The following is a 14,647-nucleotide window of genomic DNA, read 5'->3' as shown; positions in this document are numbered from 1 at the left end:
GCAACAGTACGGAGGACGCTGAAGAGCGGTTTGACGACAGAGGAGGCCAACGCTCTCGGCCTGTCCAGTGGTTCTGAGATGCAGGTGTGAAATTGGACCTTTGGACACCTTGGAAGCTCCTTCCGTGGCCGGCGTGGCAACCGTCTGCACTCTGGCCTGTTGCGATGAGTTGAGCTCGTCTTTATTGGTTTGGTTCATATCGGGCTTCCTGGTGAGAGTGGAGTTTATTTATGAGCTGACAGGGCAGCAGAAGAACCGGAGCGCCACGTTCCACCTTTAACCTTTGTCGGATAGACGTGGATCTGCACTCACGAAAGCTTCATCGCAATCATCCTTCAAAAGAGACTCTGCAAACAATCTAATGCAAAAACTGTTTTGTAACGCTAGGAAATGTGAGTAGCTGTCAGGTTGTGTTTATTTCAGCCTACTTTGGCCTTGATAGAACCCTAAAAGGGCTCCAATTGTGGTGCCAGCACTAAACGTTCCACTGCTGGGGTTGAGTGCAGGGTTTTAGCGGCGAATCGAAGAAACGAATTGCATCTGTTGAAAAGATGGCGTCGTGCAGAAGGTTGTTGTGTTGTATACTACTGTGGTAGTTTTGTGTTTCTTCTCATTTTGCTCAAGAAGGTGCTCAAACAAGAAACAATTGCACTGGATGTAAAAGCTGAGGTATCAATGAAATGTGAAAACATTGACACTGACGAACCACTCACACATCTAAATCAGACGATATGCCCCAGTCAAAATCAATCTGGAGAGCTCATTGAACAAAATGATCCGAGGGACTTTTTTTTTTTCTTTTTGTGAATGTCAAAGTAAACTGTTTGGTCCATGCAAATGGGGCTGTTGATACCACTCGTTTAGGACGCCACGCAAACATTGGAGCAGTGCTGTTTAGCTCAGACGTAGACAACTTGCACGGTTGGACTGAGAGGGCAGGTGCAGAGCGACCTCCGTCGAGCCGTGCGGGTTATTTATAACTAGAAACTATGGGATGCACAGTTCAGAGTGCCTTTTTACAGACAGTTATTTATTGAGACGTTTTCAGGGACATATCATCAAGAACATCTTACTGCAGATGTTCTCAAGAGAGGGGAAAGAAGACGTGAATGTAAGCAACGTACATGGATATCTACTCTGTGATCCATCTTTAACTGCTTTTTTTTTTATATATACTTACATGTTGCCCTGGTAACATTTGTTCCATTGCATTTCATCTCATGTCAAAAGGTTGTTAGGGTGAATATTGAAGACCATTTAGGAAATGTTCTTTTTTTTTTTTTTTCCTCATGATCTGGTAGATTCTGTTGCCTTATTGAAGGTGGCCATGGACTGTTTCAAGTTCAGGTTTAGGTCCAACGCAAGAGTTCAATCCAGGCCCGGCCCCAATTAAATGTGTTGCTCAGATGACATCACTGGATATTTCATCATTCACGGAAGTGGTTCGGCTCTGGAACTGTAAACATCAGGGGTTTAGGCACACGCACGTTGAATATCCAGTAGTTATCCAACTTCATTTCATCTGTTGAAAGAGAAGCCTGCAAAAATGCAAAGTTTTACTTTGTTTGCTGGCTTTTCACTCTGTTGATAATTAGCGGGGGTGGGGGTGGGGGTACATTTCACTGCTATTGAAACAAGTTGTTGCTGCATCATGACGCTTAAAAAAATAAATTAAAAAAAAAACCTACCAGCAAAACATGTTTTTTTAAAGACTTTACAGAAACCTGTTCAGCACCTTAGACTGTATTTGTAGCATACAGTTTAGTATTTATAGTGGGGAGGGATGTTGTGGAGGGTGGCGTCAAAGAGAGACTGTAAAAGTGAAACATCAAATGGGGGAATGAAGTACTACGATGTACATGTTACAACTGTATGTTCTTGTTTTTTTGTTTGTTTGTTGTTGTTTTACCAAGTGTAGAATTGTGTATCATAGACTAAAAGCAGTATTATTCTAAAGGTAATTTAAGCAAACCGAGCTGGTTTGAGAGAGAAACACGCAGAGACTCACCGTTTTTCTTTACAGCCTATGGAGTGATGAAATTCATCGGCTCGTCCTGTGGAACCCGGTAGAAGCCTCGATCTCAGTGCACATGAATTGTTGTTTCTGCTTTTTAACTTGACAGTAGCCCACCGACCACGTCGCTGCCTGTGCCATGTCATCACTGTGGAATTTGAATTCAAGTGCTAGACAACCAACTCTTCCTCCTGTTGCATCTATGCCCACACAGCAGAGCTATGTAACAGCTACAATAAAAGGCTTGTAATTAATGACTTCCCAGCATCTCGTTTCTTTTTGAGGAGGAGGAGGAGGAGGAGGAGGAGGAAGAACCTGGCGTTACCGGCCAGTCTTATGCCAAGGTCACACACCCAAATGTATTGATAAGGTTTCTTATTGTTATTGTACTGACAATAGGAAACCTTACGTGTTTCCAATCCCCCCCACCCCCCGAACATACTCAAAATGCACCAAATCTGGCAAGTAAGACTGATAAAAGATTTTTGATAAAATGCAAAAATGAACCCATCATCAATCAATCTCCCCTTCTTGTTTCAGGCTAATTAAAATATTTTTCTACATGTTGAGATTTCGCATTGCACAACTCCATGTCATAGCACAGACCAATAGGACGCTTTGTTGTAGAGGTTTTTTGTTGTTTTTTTTTTAATTTGGTGCAAAATTCCCACCGACGCACGAGGGGAAGGAAGAGAAGACGAGCACAAAAACTTAAGCCTCTTTATTTTCAGTCCACACAGCCCATGCTTCAAGTCACTTTGTGTTCAAGAGCACACTGAGGTCAATGACAAGCCTGTCAACACATCTGGTCGTCCTATAAACCTCATTTGGTCTTGTTTAAAAATTCCTATCTGTCTTTAGGTGCTATGGATCTGTGATTATAGTTTGCATTTAATAAACTGCAGACATAGGATGAATAACAAGACTGCTACCTAGAAAAGGGGAGGGAAAGGAAAATACAACTGAGCATCAAGAGAAAAAAAAAAAAAAAAAAGCACAAAAGTTAAAAATCAACTGAAACAGTCTCAGCAAATCCAGTGCAACCCAAGACGTGTTTTCTTTTTACGAGCTCAATACTAAAAACAAGGGCACACAGAAGGAATTATAGAATTTGTTTCTCCTGATCATAATTCAAATTCATCAATGTACATTTTCCCTGAACAATTACCTTTGCACAGTACCTCAAAATTGTATATAAATTAAAAAAATGGAGAATTCCCTTTCCACTAGACATGATTTACTTAGTAAAAGCCCTGAATGACGGACAGGAAGAAGCTCTTATGCAGTTTACATTTTATATTGCTACTTAAAAACAAGAAGATTTCAAAAGGGATTTTTTTTGTTTCTTTTGCATATTTCCTTAGGCCTGGGTTTTTTGGTGTGTGTCAGCACCAATAATGTCAAATTCGCTTTAAAATAGCACCAAAAAAACAAACACCTGACTCCTTAAAGGCCAGGCCTTTTAGTGGATGTCTGTCTTTGAAAGGAAAAAAATAAAATAAGGACATGGCAAGTCTGCAGTGCAGCTTCAGTGTGAACCAGTGATTAGGTTTTAGAATTTGCAATAAAGTAAACACAGGCTGTACCAGACACAAAGAGCTGATCCCGGATGGACCCGTCTGGAGCCGTCATCAATCTCAGGGTAAAGGGTTCAAATTTAGTCGACAGTTACTGCAATGGGTTCGAGTACACTCAAAGCTGAGGGGGGTGGGGGGGACCATCCCCGGCGCTGGTCTGGTAAAGTTCTACACAGGGCGTTATAGAAATTATACAAGGAGGAAGACTGTTCTGACATACAGTAATGATTTGGGTTGCCTTCTTTAGAACAGAAACAGCCTTTTTTTTTCTTTTTTTTTTTAGGGACAAGTTCAGCTGAAGAAACATCAGGCATGTAGTTTAAGGTGTCTTAAAAGCTCATATAAAAATGTATCCCCAAATCAGAGCTCCTGGGAGGGAAAATATGTAAAAGTTTACACTTTTGAAAAATACCTTTATTAACTACCATATTCCTTATGAAATTATTTGAACGTTTAGCACCAGCTATTAGATCTTGCCAAGCCTTAGGTTTGGTCTAAAGAGCAAATCTGTGCTGCACTGAAATAGTGAAACCCAGACAAGCGGTGAGACAAACTGACAAATCTTCAAAGAACTTAAAGTGCCACTCCAGTCCCACTCCAACTTCCCAGACCTCAGCTATCTAAGCCTAACCACAGTACGCATGTCCTAGCTATTAAAAATGGTGGGGAGCTTCAAGCATTTCCATGAGGAAAGTGTCAATAGGCGTGTCGCCGATCAGCTTGAAGAAGAACAGGTGCTCCAAGCACTTCAAGCCGATGGAGCGCAGTGCCGGAAGTCGGAGGAGGAGCTTAGCGAACCTGAGTCGGGGCAGGAGAGGAGGGAAAATTCACTCGGTGCCGTCAGACTGAAGAGATGAGAAGCGGCGAGCCGACGACCGCTGGACTCACCTTCCCTGCTGCTCCGGGTATCTCTGTTTGCAGTAGGATTCCAATGATGCATAGACCTTTTCTCTGAGGAGCTCCACCTCGCTGGAGTTGGACAGTCCTTTAGCATCTGCGGTCAAAACACAGAGCAAACGTCAGCGAGCTCCAAGACGTCCCGCGCACCGTTCCAGCTAGATATGGGAAAGTTCTGACGCCGTTCGGCCACCTGGGTTGAAGAGGACGATGGCTCGGAGGCAGCCCAGCTCAGTTTTGTCCATTTGCATATCTCTCATTTTATTGACAAGCTCTGTCAGAACCCTGAAGAACGGCAGAATTCAGACAGTTAATTAAAACACACACACACACACACACACACACACACACACACACACACACACACACACACACACACACACACACACACACACACACACACACACACACACACACACACACACTTACCTGTCAAAAATGGCGCCGACCTCTGCACTCTGCACACTCTCGCTGTTGAAGAGAGCCGCACTTCAATTCAGATGCTGCACGTGTAAAGTCGACTCGATCCGCTTGTAAATTCACTTTTCGGACGCACCTGTCAAAAATGGCTCCGACGCCGCCGCTGTTGGCGCTGTCGCGCTGCAGCTCCGAGGCCAGCTGAACTCCGTCTTTCAGAGCGATGGAGCGGTGGGAGAAGGAGGCGATGAGGAGCTCGTTCCAGCCTGGCCGACGGGACGAGACACCGGTGAGTCGTGGCGGCGACGCCAAACTCAAAAGTCAGCCAATTGCAAACAGCAGTTTTCAAATCTCTCTTTAACATCGCAGCATCGCTCGATCTGAATGGAGGAGGTTTGTTTCCAATCATTGCAATCTTAGACTGGAAATGGCAGAAAACTCAAGGTGGCGATCAAGAACCCGTGGCTTAAAGAACATTAAACTTGAACTAATGAACTCTGACAGAGTATGTAATGGAGAAAGGAAGCAGTGACAGTTGGACATCATGCATTTTGGCTTCATCGCCAACTTCAACTTTCAAACCTTTGCAAAAATCTAAGATTGAAAGAGAGAGAAATGTCTGAGTTGCCCTGCGGGTGAAATCACGCTTCTGTAAATCCTCTTTTAGAGATAAATTAATCTGATCTGCGTCCACAATAAATGAAAAGAAATATCAACAAGTCAGGTGATCTGGCTGATGGCTTTCATTGGCCTCCTGTATGAAACTGTGCGGTTGTCGTGGCCGCCTGCATTTGGCTTTCAGGAACAACAGGAAATGGAGTCTGTATCGTGAACTCTACCAATGCAGTTTTGGGTTTTTTTTGGGTTCAGCAACACTTTGCAAAAGTGACGCAGCGATAAACAGCAGGTGCCGGTGCCACTTTGCCTGGACCGTACCTGCACGCAGAAGGATGACCTGATCGTCGAGTGGCAGCTCGGAGAAGTGAGGGATTCTCTTGGCCCACTCCACCAGGGCATACAGCTGTTTGTCAGCCGTCTGGCAGATGTTGGTGACTGCATCGTGGGGCTGTGGGCAAACCATAAATAAAGCTTTCAAGGGAGCCGCAGCGAAAACCAAACCCAGGACCCCGGTGAAAAGACCTCCAGGTTCTTTGAATACTGCACCGGCTCTCAGAAGCAAAAGCTGAACGACTCACTGAGCTGCCGGCAGAGCCGCCGTCGGAGTGAAGCTCAGTCTTCTGCTCCACAGCGGTCTCGGCTTCTAGAATCTTCTCCACGGGCATCTCCTCGTTCGAGCCGCCACTGAACTCCAGCTCGCCTTCGCGCTCCCTGTTCCTCTGGCGCTCCTCCTGGACCGCTGCATCGGGGGACAGACATTTAACATCAACATGCATCTACTAACTAGAAAAACAAAAGAAAAACAAAGTGCAGACATGCAAGAAGCATTTATTATCAGGGAGTGGAACCTTGTTTTAATTATACTCTCCAATACGACAACCCTTCATCATTACCAGCGACAGGATGAGCCAAGAGTGTTGAGATTAGTTCGCTTTTGAATGAGCTCTCACACACAAGGCCCCGGCCAACATTGAACACATTCAATAAATCAAGAAGAAGAAATCAGATTCATCTGCCCATCACAGATGGCAGCTCAGCTCCAGATTTGTGACGTTCTAACAGGCCGCAAACATCACGAGGACAACTGAGGGCTGAAAGACTTCAGGTAACATCAGAAGAAAGGAACAGTTTGTCCTCTACAGCTGAAGAAGCACAACACACCTCTCCCGACAAAAGAAACAAAGCACATTCCAGAAATGCATCCAAACAGGTTTTCATCCCCCTTTGATTCTAAATGCAGTAACCATTACCCAGTTAAGAGCCGCAGGATAATTACAAACAATCTCCTCTGCATTTTCAACAGATTTTTTTACACTCAGAATTACTTATTGGTGCGATTAATGAAGGAGGCTGATTTTCAATAGAATGTGAAATTACAGCATTGTCTAAATGTAGACATCAGTCACCAAAGCACCAAGTTTACATGGTTGACGTTTAAAAGTGAAGAAGGCTGCAGATTAGAAAAGCATACAAAGATAACATAGGATGACAGAGGTGATTTGTTTAGGCTATTTATAGTCGGCTTATCCCACCCACCTCACATCCACCACACATACTGACCTAATCCTATATGACCTCATTGGATTGGGCTTACATACACAGTTCTCAATCAATTCCCTTTTAATGTTAACATCAGAATATCAGACTCATCCTTTTGAACTTTACTTGTTTACACCAACCTCCACTGCACACCGGTTGCCCACTCATACCTTCCCTCTTCATGCCCATGGCCAGGCACTTCTGGTAGCGGCAGTACTGGCAGCGATTGCGCTGGCGCTTGTCCACCAAGCACTCCTTGTTATCCCTGCAGGTGTAGCTCAGGTCTTTGCGGACTGTTCGTTTGAAGAAACCCTTGCAGCCTTCACAGCTGTAGACGCCATAGTGCTTGCCTGGCAGTGACGGGAGGTAAATAGCAGTAGGTTACAAACTGATCATGGTCATTGAAGTCATTCACTGAGATCCATTTCCTGCTGATGGCTGACAAATCAAACGGTGCATTTACTGGACGATTAAAGTGGCCTTTCACTGATGTGTTGTCCTGCAGCAGGGGTCTGCTCTGAGCACGCTCACTCACCAGATGAGCGGTCTCCGCAGATGACACAAAGCCGTTTCTGAGACACCATTTGTCCAGGGCTGTAAGCTGGCACGGGCCTCAGGCCAAAAGGAGGCTTGATATCTTCTGAGCTGCTAATTGAGTGCATCCCTGACACGGGCGCTGAAGAAGAAATCTGGGAAATGCAAGACAGACACAATGCAACAGTGTGCTAGGATGTGACCAAACTTGTGATATACAACACAAAGTAAGCACTTGTGCAAGTTAAACACACCAGGCTAATCTTAGCAATAAGAAAAAAAATTGAGTCGACGGGGACCGAAGTACCTGATTGTTGCTGACAGGTCCAAATCCCAGAGAGGGTGAGACCACAGGGGAGTTAATTGAGGGGCTTATCACAGAGAACGGAGAACCCAAGATGTTGGTGGGACTATTAGAGGCTGAACTGCTGGGCTGCTGTGAGGACATGGCTTTAAAAATATCCACGGAAGAGGACGATGTCCCGTCTGAAGGATATCAGTCTGCCAGCGATAGAGAAAAGAGAATATTAGCCCTTGGTTTTTTATTCAGGTCATTTATATCCTCCGGGATGTATAGAAAAAACATCGAACTAGAGAAACAAGTCCAACGCACTGAATTATTTAATGACGGTAATTACACCCAAAAAAAAAAAAAAAAAAGAGCTAGCATTAAACGGCTCCCAAGTATTTGTTGTTTTGCTATCGTTCCAACAAAATACGATTCGATGTTTATATTTTGTGACGAAATAAAACTGTATACGATTCGTTTTACCCGTTTCCTACGCGAAATCCCCTGTCCTAAACGCTAATCAAAGCCCTGGCATAAAACAAGCTCAACACACATTACTATAAGAAATTTTGATAGGGGGAAAATACGACATTTTGGTTTTTAATATAGCCAATGGTCATTTAAAACACCAGTGTATTGTGTAGGATTACCCCACGATCCAATTAAACAAGTCACAAAAACCATTGGTATTAGTTTGTTTTTGAAGGATAGCTGCACTGCATCGCAGTAACGTCTCACGTTTGCTAACGGTTGCTAACGAACCACGGTGTTCACTGGGGGAACGGCGTTAAACGGGTTAAAATGGAAACTCTAAGCGGGTGTGCTTACTCCTACAGGCTTTAAAAAATAAACGCGAGCCTGAGTACCGACTGGTAAAGAGAGTATTTTCGAGAAAACAGTCTGCTTTATCCGTTTCTTAGCTTGTTAGCTCACAGCAAATCCAGAGGCTGGCCAAGCCTCGAGCTAATGCTAACATTAGCTTCGGAGATGTACGCGAAGCTAATCAAAATCACTTCACCTTATTTTATTTTTTTAATTCTTAACTTACGGTACGGCAATTTACCGGTACTCCCCAATGTGTGTGAGGGTTACTAGACCGACGGCCATCGGATGACTTCAACCAAGTCCGTTGTTGTCCAACAAGCAACGATTAACCTCTTTGCCTGTTGTAGCTGAATTTAAGGCTAACTTTACAAATGTGGCTAGCATTAGCCTTGAGCACGGCACGGAGCGACAGTCTGACGGAATAGCTTTATGACAAAACAAGCTCATGGTCGTTTGAAGGTTGGAATTACTTACCAGACACACCTGTGACGCATTGTTGGAAGCCACTTCGCTTTCCGTGCCGACTCGAGACGAGCGCCAGACAACGGGCCGTCCGCTAAATCCAATTTACTCCAACTTGACACTGTTGTTGTTTACGGGCCATGGTGGCTCGGTGCCAGCACCCCCCCAGAGCTAAAATGTCTCATGGGACCACCCATAACATTGCTGTCATATGATACCCAGTGAGCGTGAGTTATGATTTAATTAGGGAGATTTTACTACAGTGTTCCACATTGTGTGAGCAACATTTTAAACGTCGTACGTACGAATATTGTGAGAAAAGACGCCCACTCGCCCACAATATCACCAGGATATAGAAGCGTTCAACAGCATCACATTATCATTTGAAAACGTTTATGATAAAGCTGCATGCATTGTTCTGAGGCAGATCGTTGACGTTTCAGTGTCCCGGCGTGAAAACGTTATTATGACTTATATTGAACGGCAGGCTTTAAACACACCAGGGTGTGAGATTATGAATACATTGTGTGCCACCTCATACACAGCCCACCTGACACCAGCACAGAGGCAGGGGTTTTACCTCCAACTCATCACAGCCTCTCGCTGGAACCTGAAAACCTGCCTGGGCTGTCTGTGAAGAAGAATGGCAACACAACAAACAGGTCAGGTGGCATTCTCAGAGCAAACACACTGAGCTCCTCACTGCTCCAGTTTACCTCACCAGTCAACCACTTCACCTTGGCACGTACTGACACTTTCAATTTGTCAAAATGGGACTCACAGTGATGAGAAGGACACGAGACTCGTATCTGCTGTTCATGTCAGGTATGAACAGAAGCCTACATGCTTTAGAACAGAGGCCTGCATGCTTTATTTTGCATTTTGTTAGTGTCTAAATTCAAAGCTATACAATGTTAAACTGATTAGATGTTGTTGTTTTTTTCTCAATCACACTCCTTATTAGCACTGCAGTAACCTTGTGTTTTTCTTTGTGTCATGCAGGATTTTGCCTAATTGTCCTTGGACTTTCAGAGTTCCACCTCGTCGAGCTTTCGAAATCCTTTGAAGATGCAAAGGCCTACTGCAGGGACGCGTACTCTGACGTCGCTACCGTTCACAACTTCACAGACATGCATGAATTAATCGCTCTGGCTTCCAATAGATCTGTTCAGAGAGCCTGGATAGGCCTGGAGATTGGAAATCAGCCACGGTGGCGCTGGACGCGGCCCGGCCAAGTGGTCGAGTTCTTAAATTGGAGAGAAGGAAATCCACTGAACAATGACGAAGACGCGTGTGCAGCGATGAACGAGGACGGAGAGTGGTTCGAGAGTCCGTGTAGAACGAAGAGGAGTTTTGTTTGTCACGGTAAGTTAAGTGGAACCGCTGGTACTGCCCGGGAAGTTAGAATCTGCTGAAAAGGTTGCTGTGTTTCTGCAGTTCAACTTAAAAGGTGAATGTGGCATAGTATATAAAGGAATAATATGCAAATCAATATATTTCAAGTTTTTATTTCTTTGGATTTTGCTCATCAGGTCTTGCAGCTTAAAAAAAAACCCTCAAATTGTATAATCATTTTCTGAGTTGTGGTTTTAATAAGCTGAAAATCTTAATCAGCAAAGTTACAACAAGGAACTGCTTGAGATGTCAATTTGCGTGTAATGGCTCAATAAAATTTGTTGGTTTCATCTTTTATGTTAAATTGCCAAAGTAAAACAACTTTTACTTGATGTTCTAATTTTTCGGGTAGTACCTGAACATCTTCCAGGATTTATTAAAACAACAGTTGTTTTTTTTTGTCTTGAAATCTTCTTGATCTTCTTCTTCTTTTTTCAGTGTTCCATTTATTGGTTGCTTATATTTTTAGAATTACCCAGTTGGCCTAGCATAGGACTTCATAACTTTGGTTGCCTGGCCAGGCACCTTCTCTAGAGAACCCGTGAGAACCCGTGAGAACTTTTCCCCTGTAACTCCTCACAGGAACAGTGCCTGTCAAGCCCGAACAGGCACTGTTAAATCGTTCTATTCCGGCTAGCCAAATTAATTGCAAAAATTAATTTGAAAGTACTGCGCAACTACACAGTGCTGCTTTAAAGTGTCTTGTTTCCAGAGTATGACAGTCATAACTGTTTATTGTGTTTGCAGACAACAATGAGAGCAGCGCTTATGTTTTCGTGGCCGACAGAAAATCTTGGCAGGACGCTCAGGATCACTGCAGGGACTTATCGTCCGATCTCGTCGGCATTCAGTCAGCAGAAGAGAATGAGGCAGTGCACAACGCTTCCAGCTCGCAGACTGTGTGGATAGGCCTCTTCCAAGATGCCTGGAGGTGGTCCGACGGCAGTGGCTCGTCGTTCCGCTACTGGAGGAGGTCTCAGCCCAGCTACCATGAAGGTCAGGACTGTGTTGCTGCCATATTTGTACACGAAGGGAAGTGGAATGACTTGTCCTGCACCGGCAAACGCAGGTTCTTCTGCCAAGGGGGTAAGTTGGTGCTGTTCGGACCTTTGTAAAACCGAGACTTTCATTGCGTGCGTGCTGAGTCCGTCAATTGTGACCCTTGCAGCTATGAAATATTCTTCGACAACCAGCCCGCCAAGTACACAGGACGCCACTTCCTCAAGCAGTTCAAGCCAGGACATCATCGTAACGTATCACTTTACCGTGACTAATGGACAAAGCACCACCCAGAGTTCCACGAGTGGGCCGACAACTGTCAGTCCGTCGGCAGTGACAGTCACAACAGAGCGGGTGTCAAGCACTTTAACCACTGACATTAGCAATGCATCGTCAGCAACATCAGCCACAACAACATCAGCAACACCGGTGGAGACGCCGGTTCAGCCGACAACCAGCAGCATCACTTTGGATTCAGGTGACAAAAAAAAAAAGAAATTACACCCCAGCGCCGCTTTGCTTTTGTTGAGCACAAATTCCTGCTTCCACTCCCCAGTTTTCACTTTCTTTATGTTGCCTTCCTTCAGGAAACCTGATTCTGATCCAGGAAAACATGACGTGGATCCAGGCGATGACTTACTGCAGGAAGCACCACGTTGACCTTGTCCACATTAATAACCAAGATATTCAGCGGCAGGCGGCTGAAGCGGCGAGGAACGCCACGTCCGCTCACGTCTGGATCGGCCTGCGCTACGCCTGCAACTTCAACTTCTGGTTCTGGACAAGTTCAACGTCTGCCTGCTACCTGAACTGGGCCCCGGGACAAGGATTAGACAGGGAATACGGCTGTGGCGTTACAGGTGCCGTTGAGGCCACTGGGGGGCAGCAGTGGGTCGGCTTGTCCGAGACAGAAGCGCTGAACTTCATCTGCGCCGCGTGCACTGGATGAGCGCAGCGGGCCGCCGGCGTGCAGTGCCACAGGGAATTTTAAGATGCCTTCTTGCCACGAGGAGCCTTCCCCTCGTGTTTTTCACCCTACAACACGCATATACCAGCAGGGAAGCAACAGCGGAGCGCCCAAGGTTCTAACCAGAGCTCACATATGACATCATGCTCCTAGCTTTGTTAGAATACAGCTGCTGTCCTCCATTGTTGGCACTGAATTTCATTAAACCTAAAAACCTCATGTGGCGTGTAGGCGTGCACATTCTCAGCCATGAGCGGCAAGAGTGATGAGAACATTGATCCGCTTGACGCCTTTCACTCACGGGTTACCATTTGCATGTTGACCCCCTGGGCAGGCCCCTCTTTTTCTTTTTTTCTTTTTTTTTTATCCCCCAGACCTCCAGAGCGCCGTCCAGGACCAGACCGCCCGCTGCCCTGCTGACCTGACCTTCACTAGCTGGAAGACGGCGCCCACAGACGCTCACCTTCCTGTCTGCACCCTTGAGGTTCCCAAAGCATGGGAACGCAGCAAAAACAAAAAACACAGAGCGTGTTGCTCTGTCTGTGAAAGGATCAAACTGTGAAATAAATGTCGTGACTGTTCACAAATAAAGATCTGATGCAGAGCTCAGATTTGGAGAAACTTTACATGCTTTTTTATTTTTTCATTTATTTTTTTAAAACATAGATTTTTTTTTTTTGGTAAACTAAAGCCTAAAAGTTTGACTGAGCAATAAATGTGTGTGCTGCATGATTCACTTATTTCTTTATTGAGAAGAGAAGGGAAAGGGGAAAATGTGGGGAAAAGAAGGTGGTAGTGGTGGGCGGGTGGGGGGTGGGGGGGCGTTGGAGGGAATCACTGCGTGGCAATGACTTCAGAACATGGCTCACACTTTTTGGCTCTTACATTGTTTACAACAATCAGATATATCAGGTTTAAGGGCATCACTCAGTAAAAATCTGTTTCAACAGGCCCGATCCAGAGGCGCCGAGCAGCAGTTTGCCCGGTGCTTGTAATCCTCTGCTGCATTCTGATAAACGCTTTTGCATCCACAATGAGGCTCTTGTCACTTGTCAATTACCACGGACCATTACACCAGTTGGTGTCATAGCTTAGCCCACCATCCAACGACAAATGGCCATTGGCCAGTGAGCCTCCCATCAGTTCAATGTTAATGTTCCATTGGGTCCCGTCAAGCCGCCGCTGGAACACCCCACCTCCTCTCCCACCCACCCGTCACCTCCTTTTCTCAGCCTCCTCCTCCTCCTCCTCCTCCTCCTCCTCTCTTCTGTGCTGTCCAGCTGCCTCTGACCTCTGACACCTTCGCCCTCACTCCTGACCCCTAGAGGACATTCCCACGCCACACCCTTTTGTGCACGTCTTTCCATGGAAGGCAGCCGGTCACTCCCTCTGCATTTTCAGAGATTATGGGAGAAGACATAATTCACCTTCATGGGAGCCATGTAATGCAACCTAATTTGGCCTAATCCAATTTCAAGTGCCGCTGCCACACAGCTCTATTTATGAAGATTTGGATGAATGGAGGTCCACTTTTGGGCCACAATGTGTATCTTCTGAGATTTGCATTGTAATAATTTATCAAACAAGCTTTTAATCATTTGCTTTACTTATTAAAGAACAGCTTTTTTTTTCTTTTTGGCTGAATCCAAAATTTCCCAAAATCCAAAGGGAAAAAATACAGGAAGTCATTCAACCATTCATGTAAAACATTTCCACATGCGTTGTCGCTTGTGTGCATTATTTCTTGTGAAAATTTTTGACAATTAAACTTTTATTAATCATAAATGAGTGACCATATTAGATTTTAACTTCGGTCTCCTCTACCTGCCATGCGCACTTGTGTCCTTCCCGCTCTTCTATTCAGCCGTCCACAGATCCCTGCCTTCTTTCCCTTCTGTCACTTTCACACTTAATTGTAGAAAAAGAGATTTTCTCCATTGAGGCTGGGTCTCTTAGGTAACCCCACTCCTGCATGTAATGAGATGGATATAGGGGTTAGAGGTAGGGAAAGGGGGCATGGACAGGCAAACTGGACGAGCAGCAGACGAGGACGGACGCACACGCGCGGAGAAGAGGATTTGCAATATTTGACAAAGTTTGGAGGGATGAAGATT

The 14,647-nt window shown here is 45.1% G+C and overlaps 3 protein-coding genes across 14 annotated transcripts in view; 2 read left to right on the top strand and 1 right to left on the bottom strand.

Moving 5' to 3' along the window:
• Window positions 1–2,268, top strand: part of fhod3b (formin homology 2 domain containing 3b) — an 81,454-nt gene extending 79,186 nt beyond the window's left edge. For all 8 annotated transcript variants that reach the window (XM_076027126.1, XM_076027112.1, XM_076027128.1 and 5 more), the window contains one exon: window positions 8–2,268. In XM_076027126.1, coding sequence (XP_075883241.1) covers window positions 8–90 — 83 coding nt within the window. In that variant the 3' untranslated portion in view covers window positions 91–2,268. The remainder of the gene's footprint in view (window positions 1–7) is intronic.
• A 452-nt stretch (window positions 2,269–2,720) lies between these two features.
• Window positions 2,721–9,364, bottom strand: LOC142888752 (retinoic acid receptor RXR-beta-A-like). 5 transcript variants are annotated; one of them, XM_076027156.1, is made up of 11 exons: window positions 9,194–9,364; window positions 7,904–8,097; window positions 7,598–7,751; window positions 7,203–7,412; window positions 6,102–6,262; window positions 5,842–5,971; window positions 5,045–5,171; window positions 4,918–4,959; window positions 4,682–4,773; window positions 4,480–4,585; window positions 2,721–4,389 (listed from the first exon to the last, which is right to left on the bottom strand). In XM_076027156.1, the coding sequence occupies exons 2-11, from the start codon at window positions 8,042–8,044 to the stop codon at window positions 4,245–4,247; spliced, it is 1,308 nt and encodes a 435-aa protein (XP_075883271.1). In that variant the 5' UTR covers window positions 8,045–8,097; window positions 9,194–9,364; the 3' UTR covers window positions 2,721–4,244. The 5 variants fall into 5 exon arrangements, with proteins under 5 accessions (XP_075883271.1, XP_075883255.1, XP_075883290.1 ...); XM_076027140.1 differs by having other exon boundaries at window positions 9,185–9,363; XM_076027175.1 differs by having other exon boundaries at window positions 7,233–7,412; window positions 9,185–9,359.
• Window positions 9,365–9,849: 485 nt separating this feature from the next.
• LOC142888736 (uncharacterized) lies at window positions 9,850–13,265 on the top strand. Its single transcript, XM_076027136.1, has 5 exons — window positions 9,850–9,997; window positions 10,175–10,537; window positions 11,315–11,653; window positions 11,736–12,044; window positions 12,154–13,265. The coding sequence occupies exons 1-5, from the start codon at window positions 9,943–9,945 to the stop codon at window positions 12,513–12,515; spliced, it is 1,428 nt and encodes a 475-aa protein (XP_075883251.1). The 5' UTR covers window positions 9,850–9,942; the 3' UTR covers window positions 12,516–13,265.
• The last annotated feature ends 1,382 nt before the right edge of the window (window positions 13,266–14,647 follow it).

This window comes from Nelusetta ayraudi, unplaced genomic scaffold (assembly GCF_046127955.1).
Source record: "Nelusetta ayraudi isolate G7.1 ecotype Tasmania unplaced genomic scaffold, CSIRO-AGI_Nayr_v1 ptg000003l, whole genome shotgun sequence".
NCBI classification, from domain to species: domain Eukaryota; kingdom Metazoa; phylum Chordata; class Actinopteri; order Tetraodontiformes; family Monacanthidae; genus Nelusetta; species Nelusetta ayraudi.
The sequence above is the reverse complement of the archived record's forward strand: the minus strand, read 5'-3'. Positions and strand labels throughout refer to the sequence as shown.

Bases quoted from the DNA above. Each gene is read 5' to 3' on its own strand.
- LOC142888752 (XM_076027156.1), bottom strand. From the start codon at position 8,044: ATGTCCTCACAGCAGCCCAGCAGTTCAGCCTCTAATAGTCCCACCAAC. The intron at 6,263-7,202 runs GTTGGTGTAAAC...CCCCCGATGCAG, and splicing joins GCAACCGGTGTGCAGTGGAG to CGGTCCAGGAGGAGCGCCAG. The intron at 4,960-5,044 runs GTGCGTCCGAAA...TCTCTTCAACAG, and splicing joins GTCGGAGCCATTTTTGACAG to CGAGAGTGTGCAGAGTGCAG.
- LOC142888736 (XM_076027136.1), top strand. From the start codon at position 9,943: ATGGGACTCACAGTGATGAGAAGGACACGAGACTCGTATCTGCTGTTC. The intron at 10,538-11,314 runs GTAAGTTAAGTG...TTGTGTTTGCAG, and splicing joins GAGGAGTTTTGTTTGTCACG to ACAACAATGAGAGCAGCGCT. The intron at 12,045-12,153 runs GTGACAAAAAAA...GCCTTCCTTCAG, and splicing joins CAGCATCACTTTGGATTCAG to GAAACCTGATTCTGATCCAG.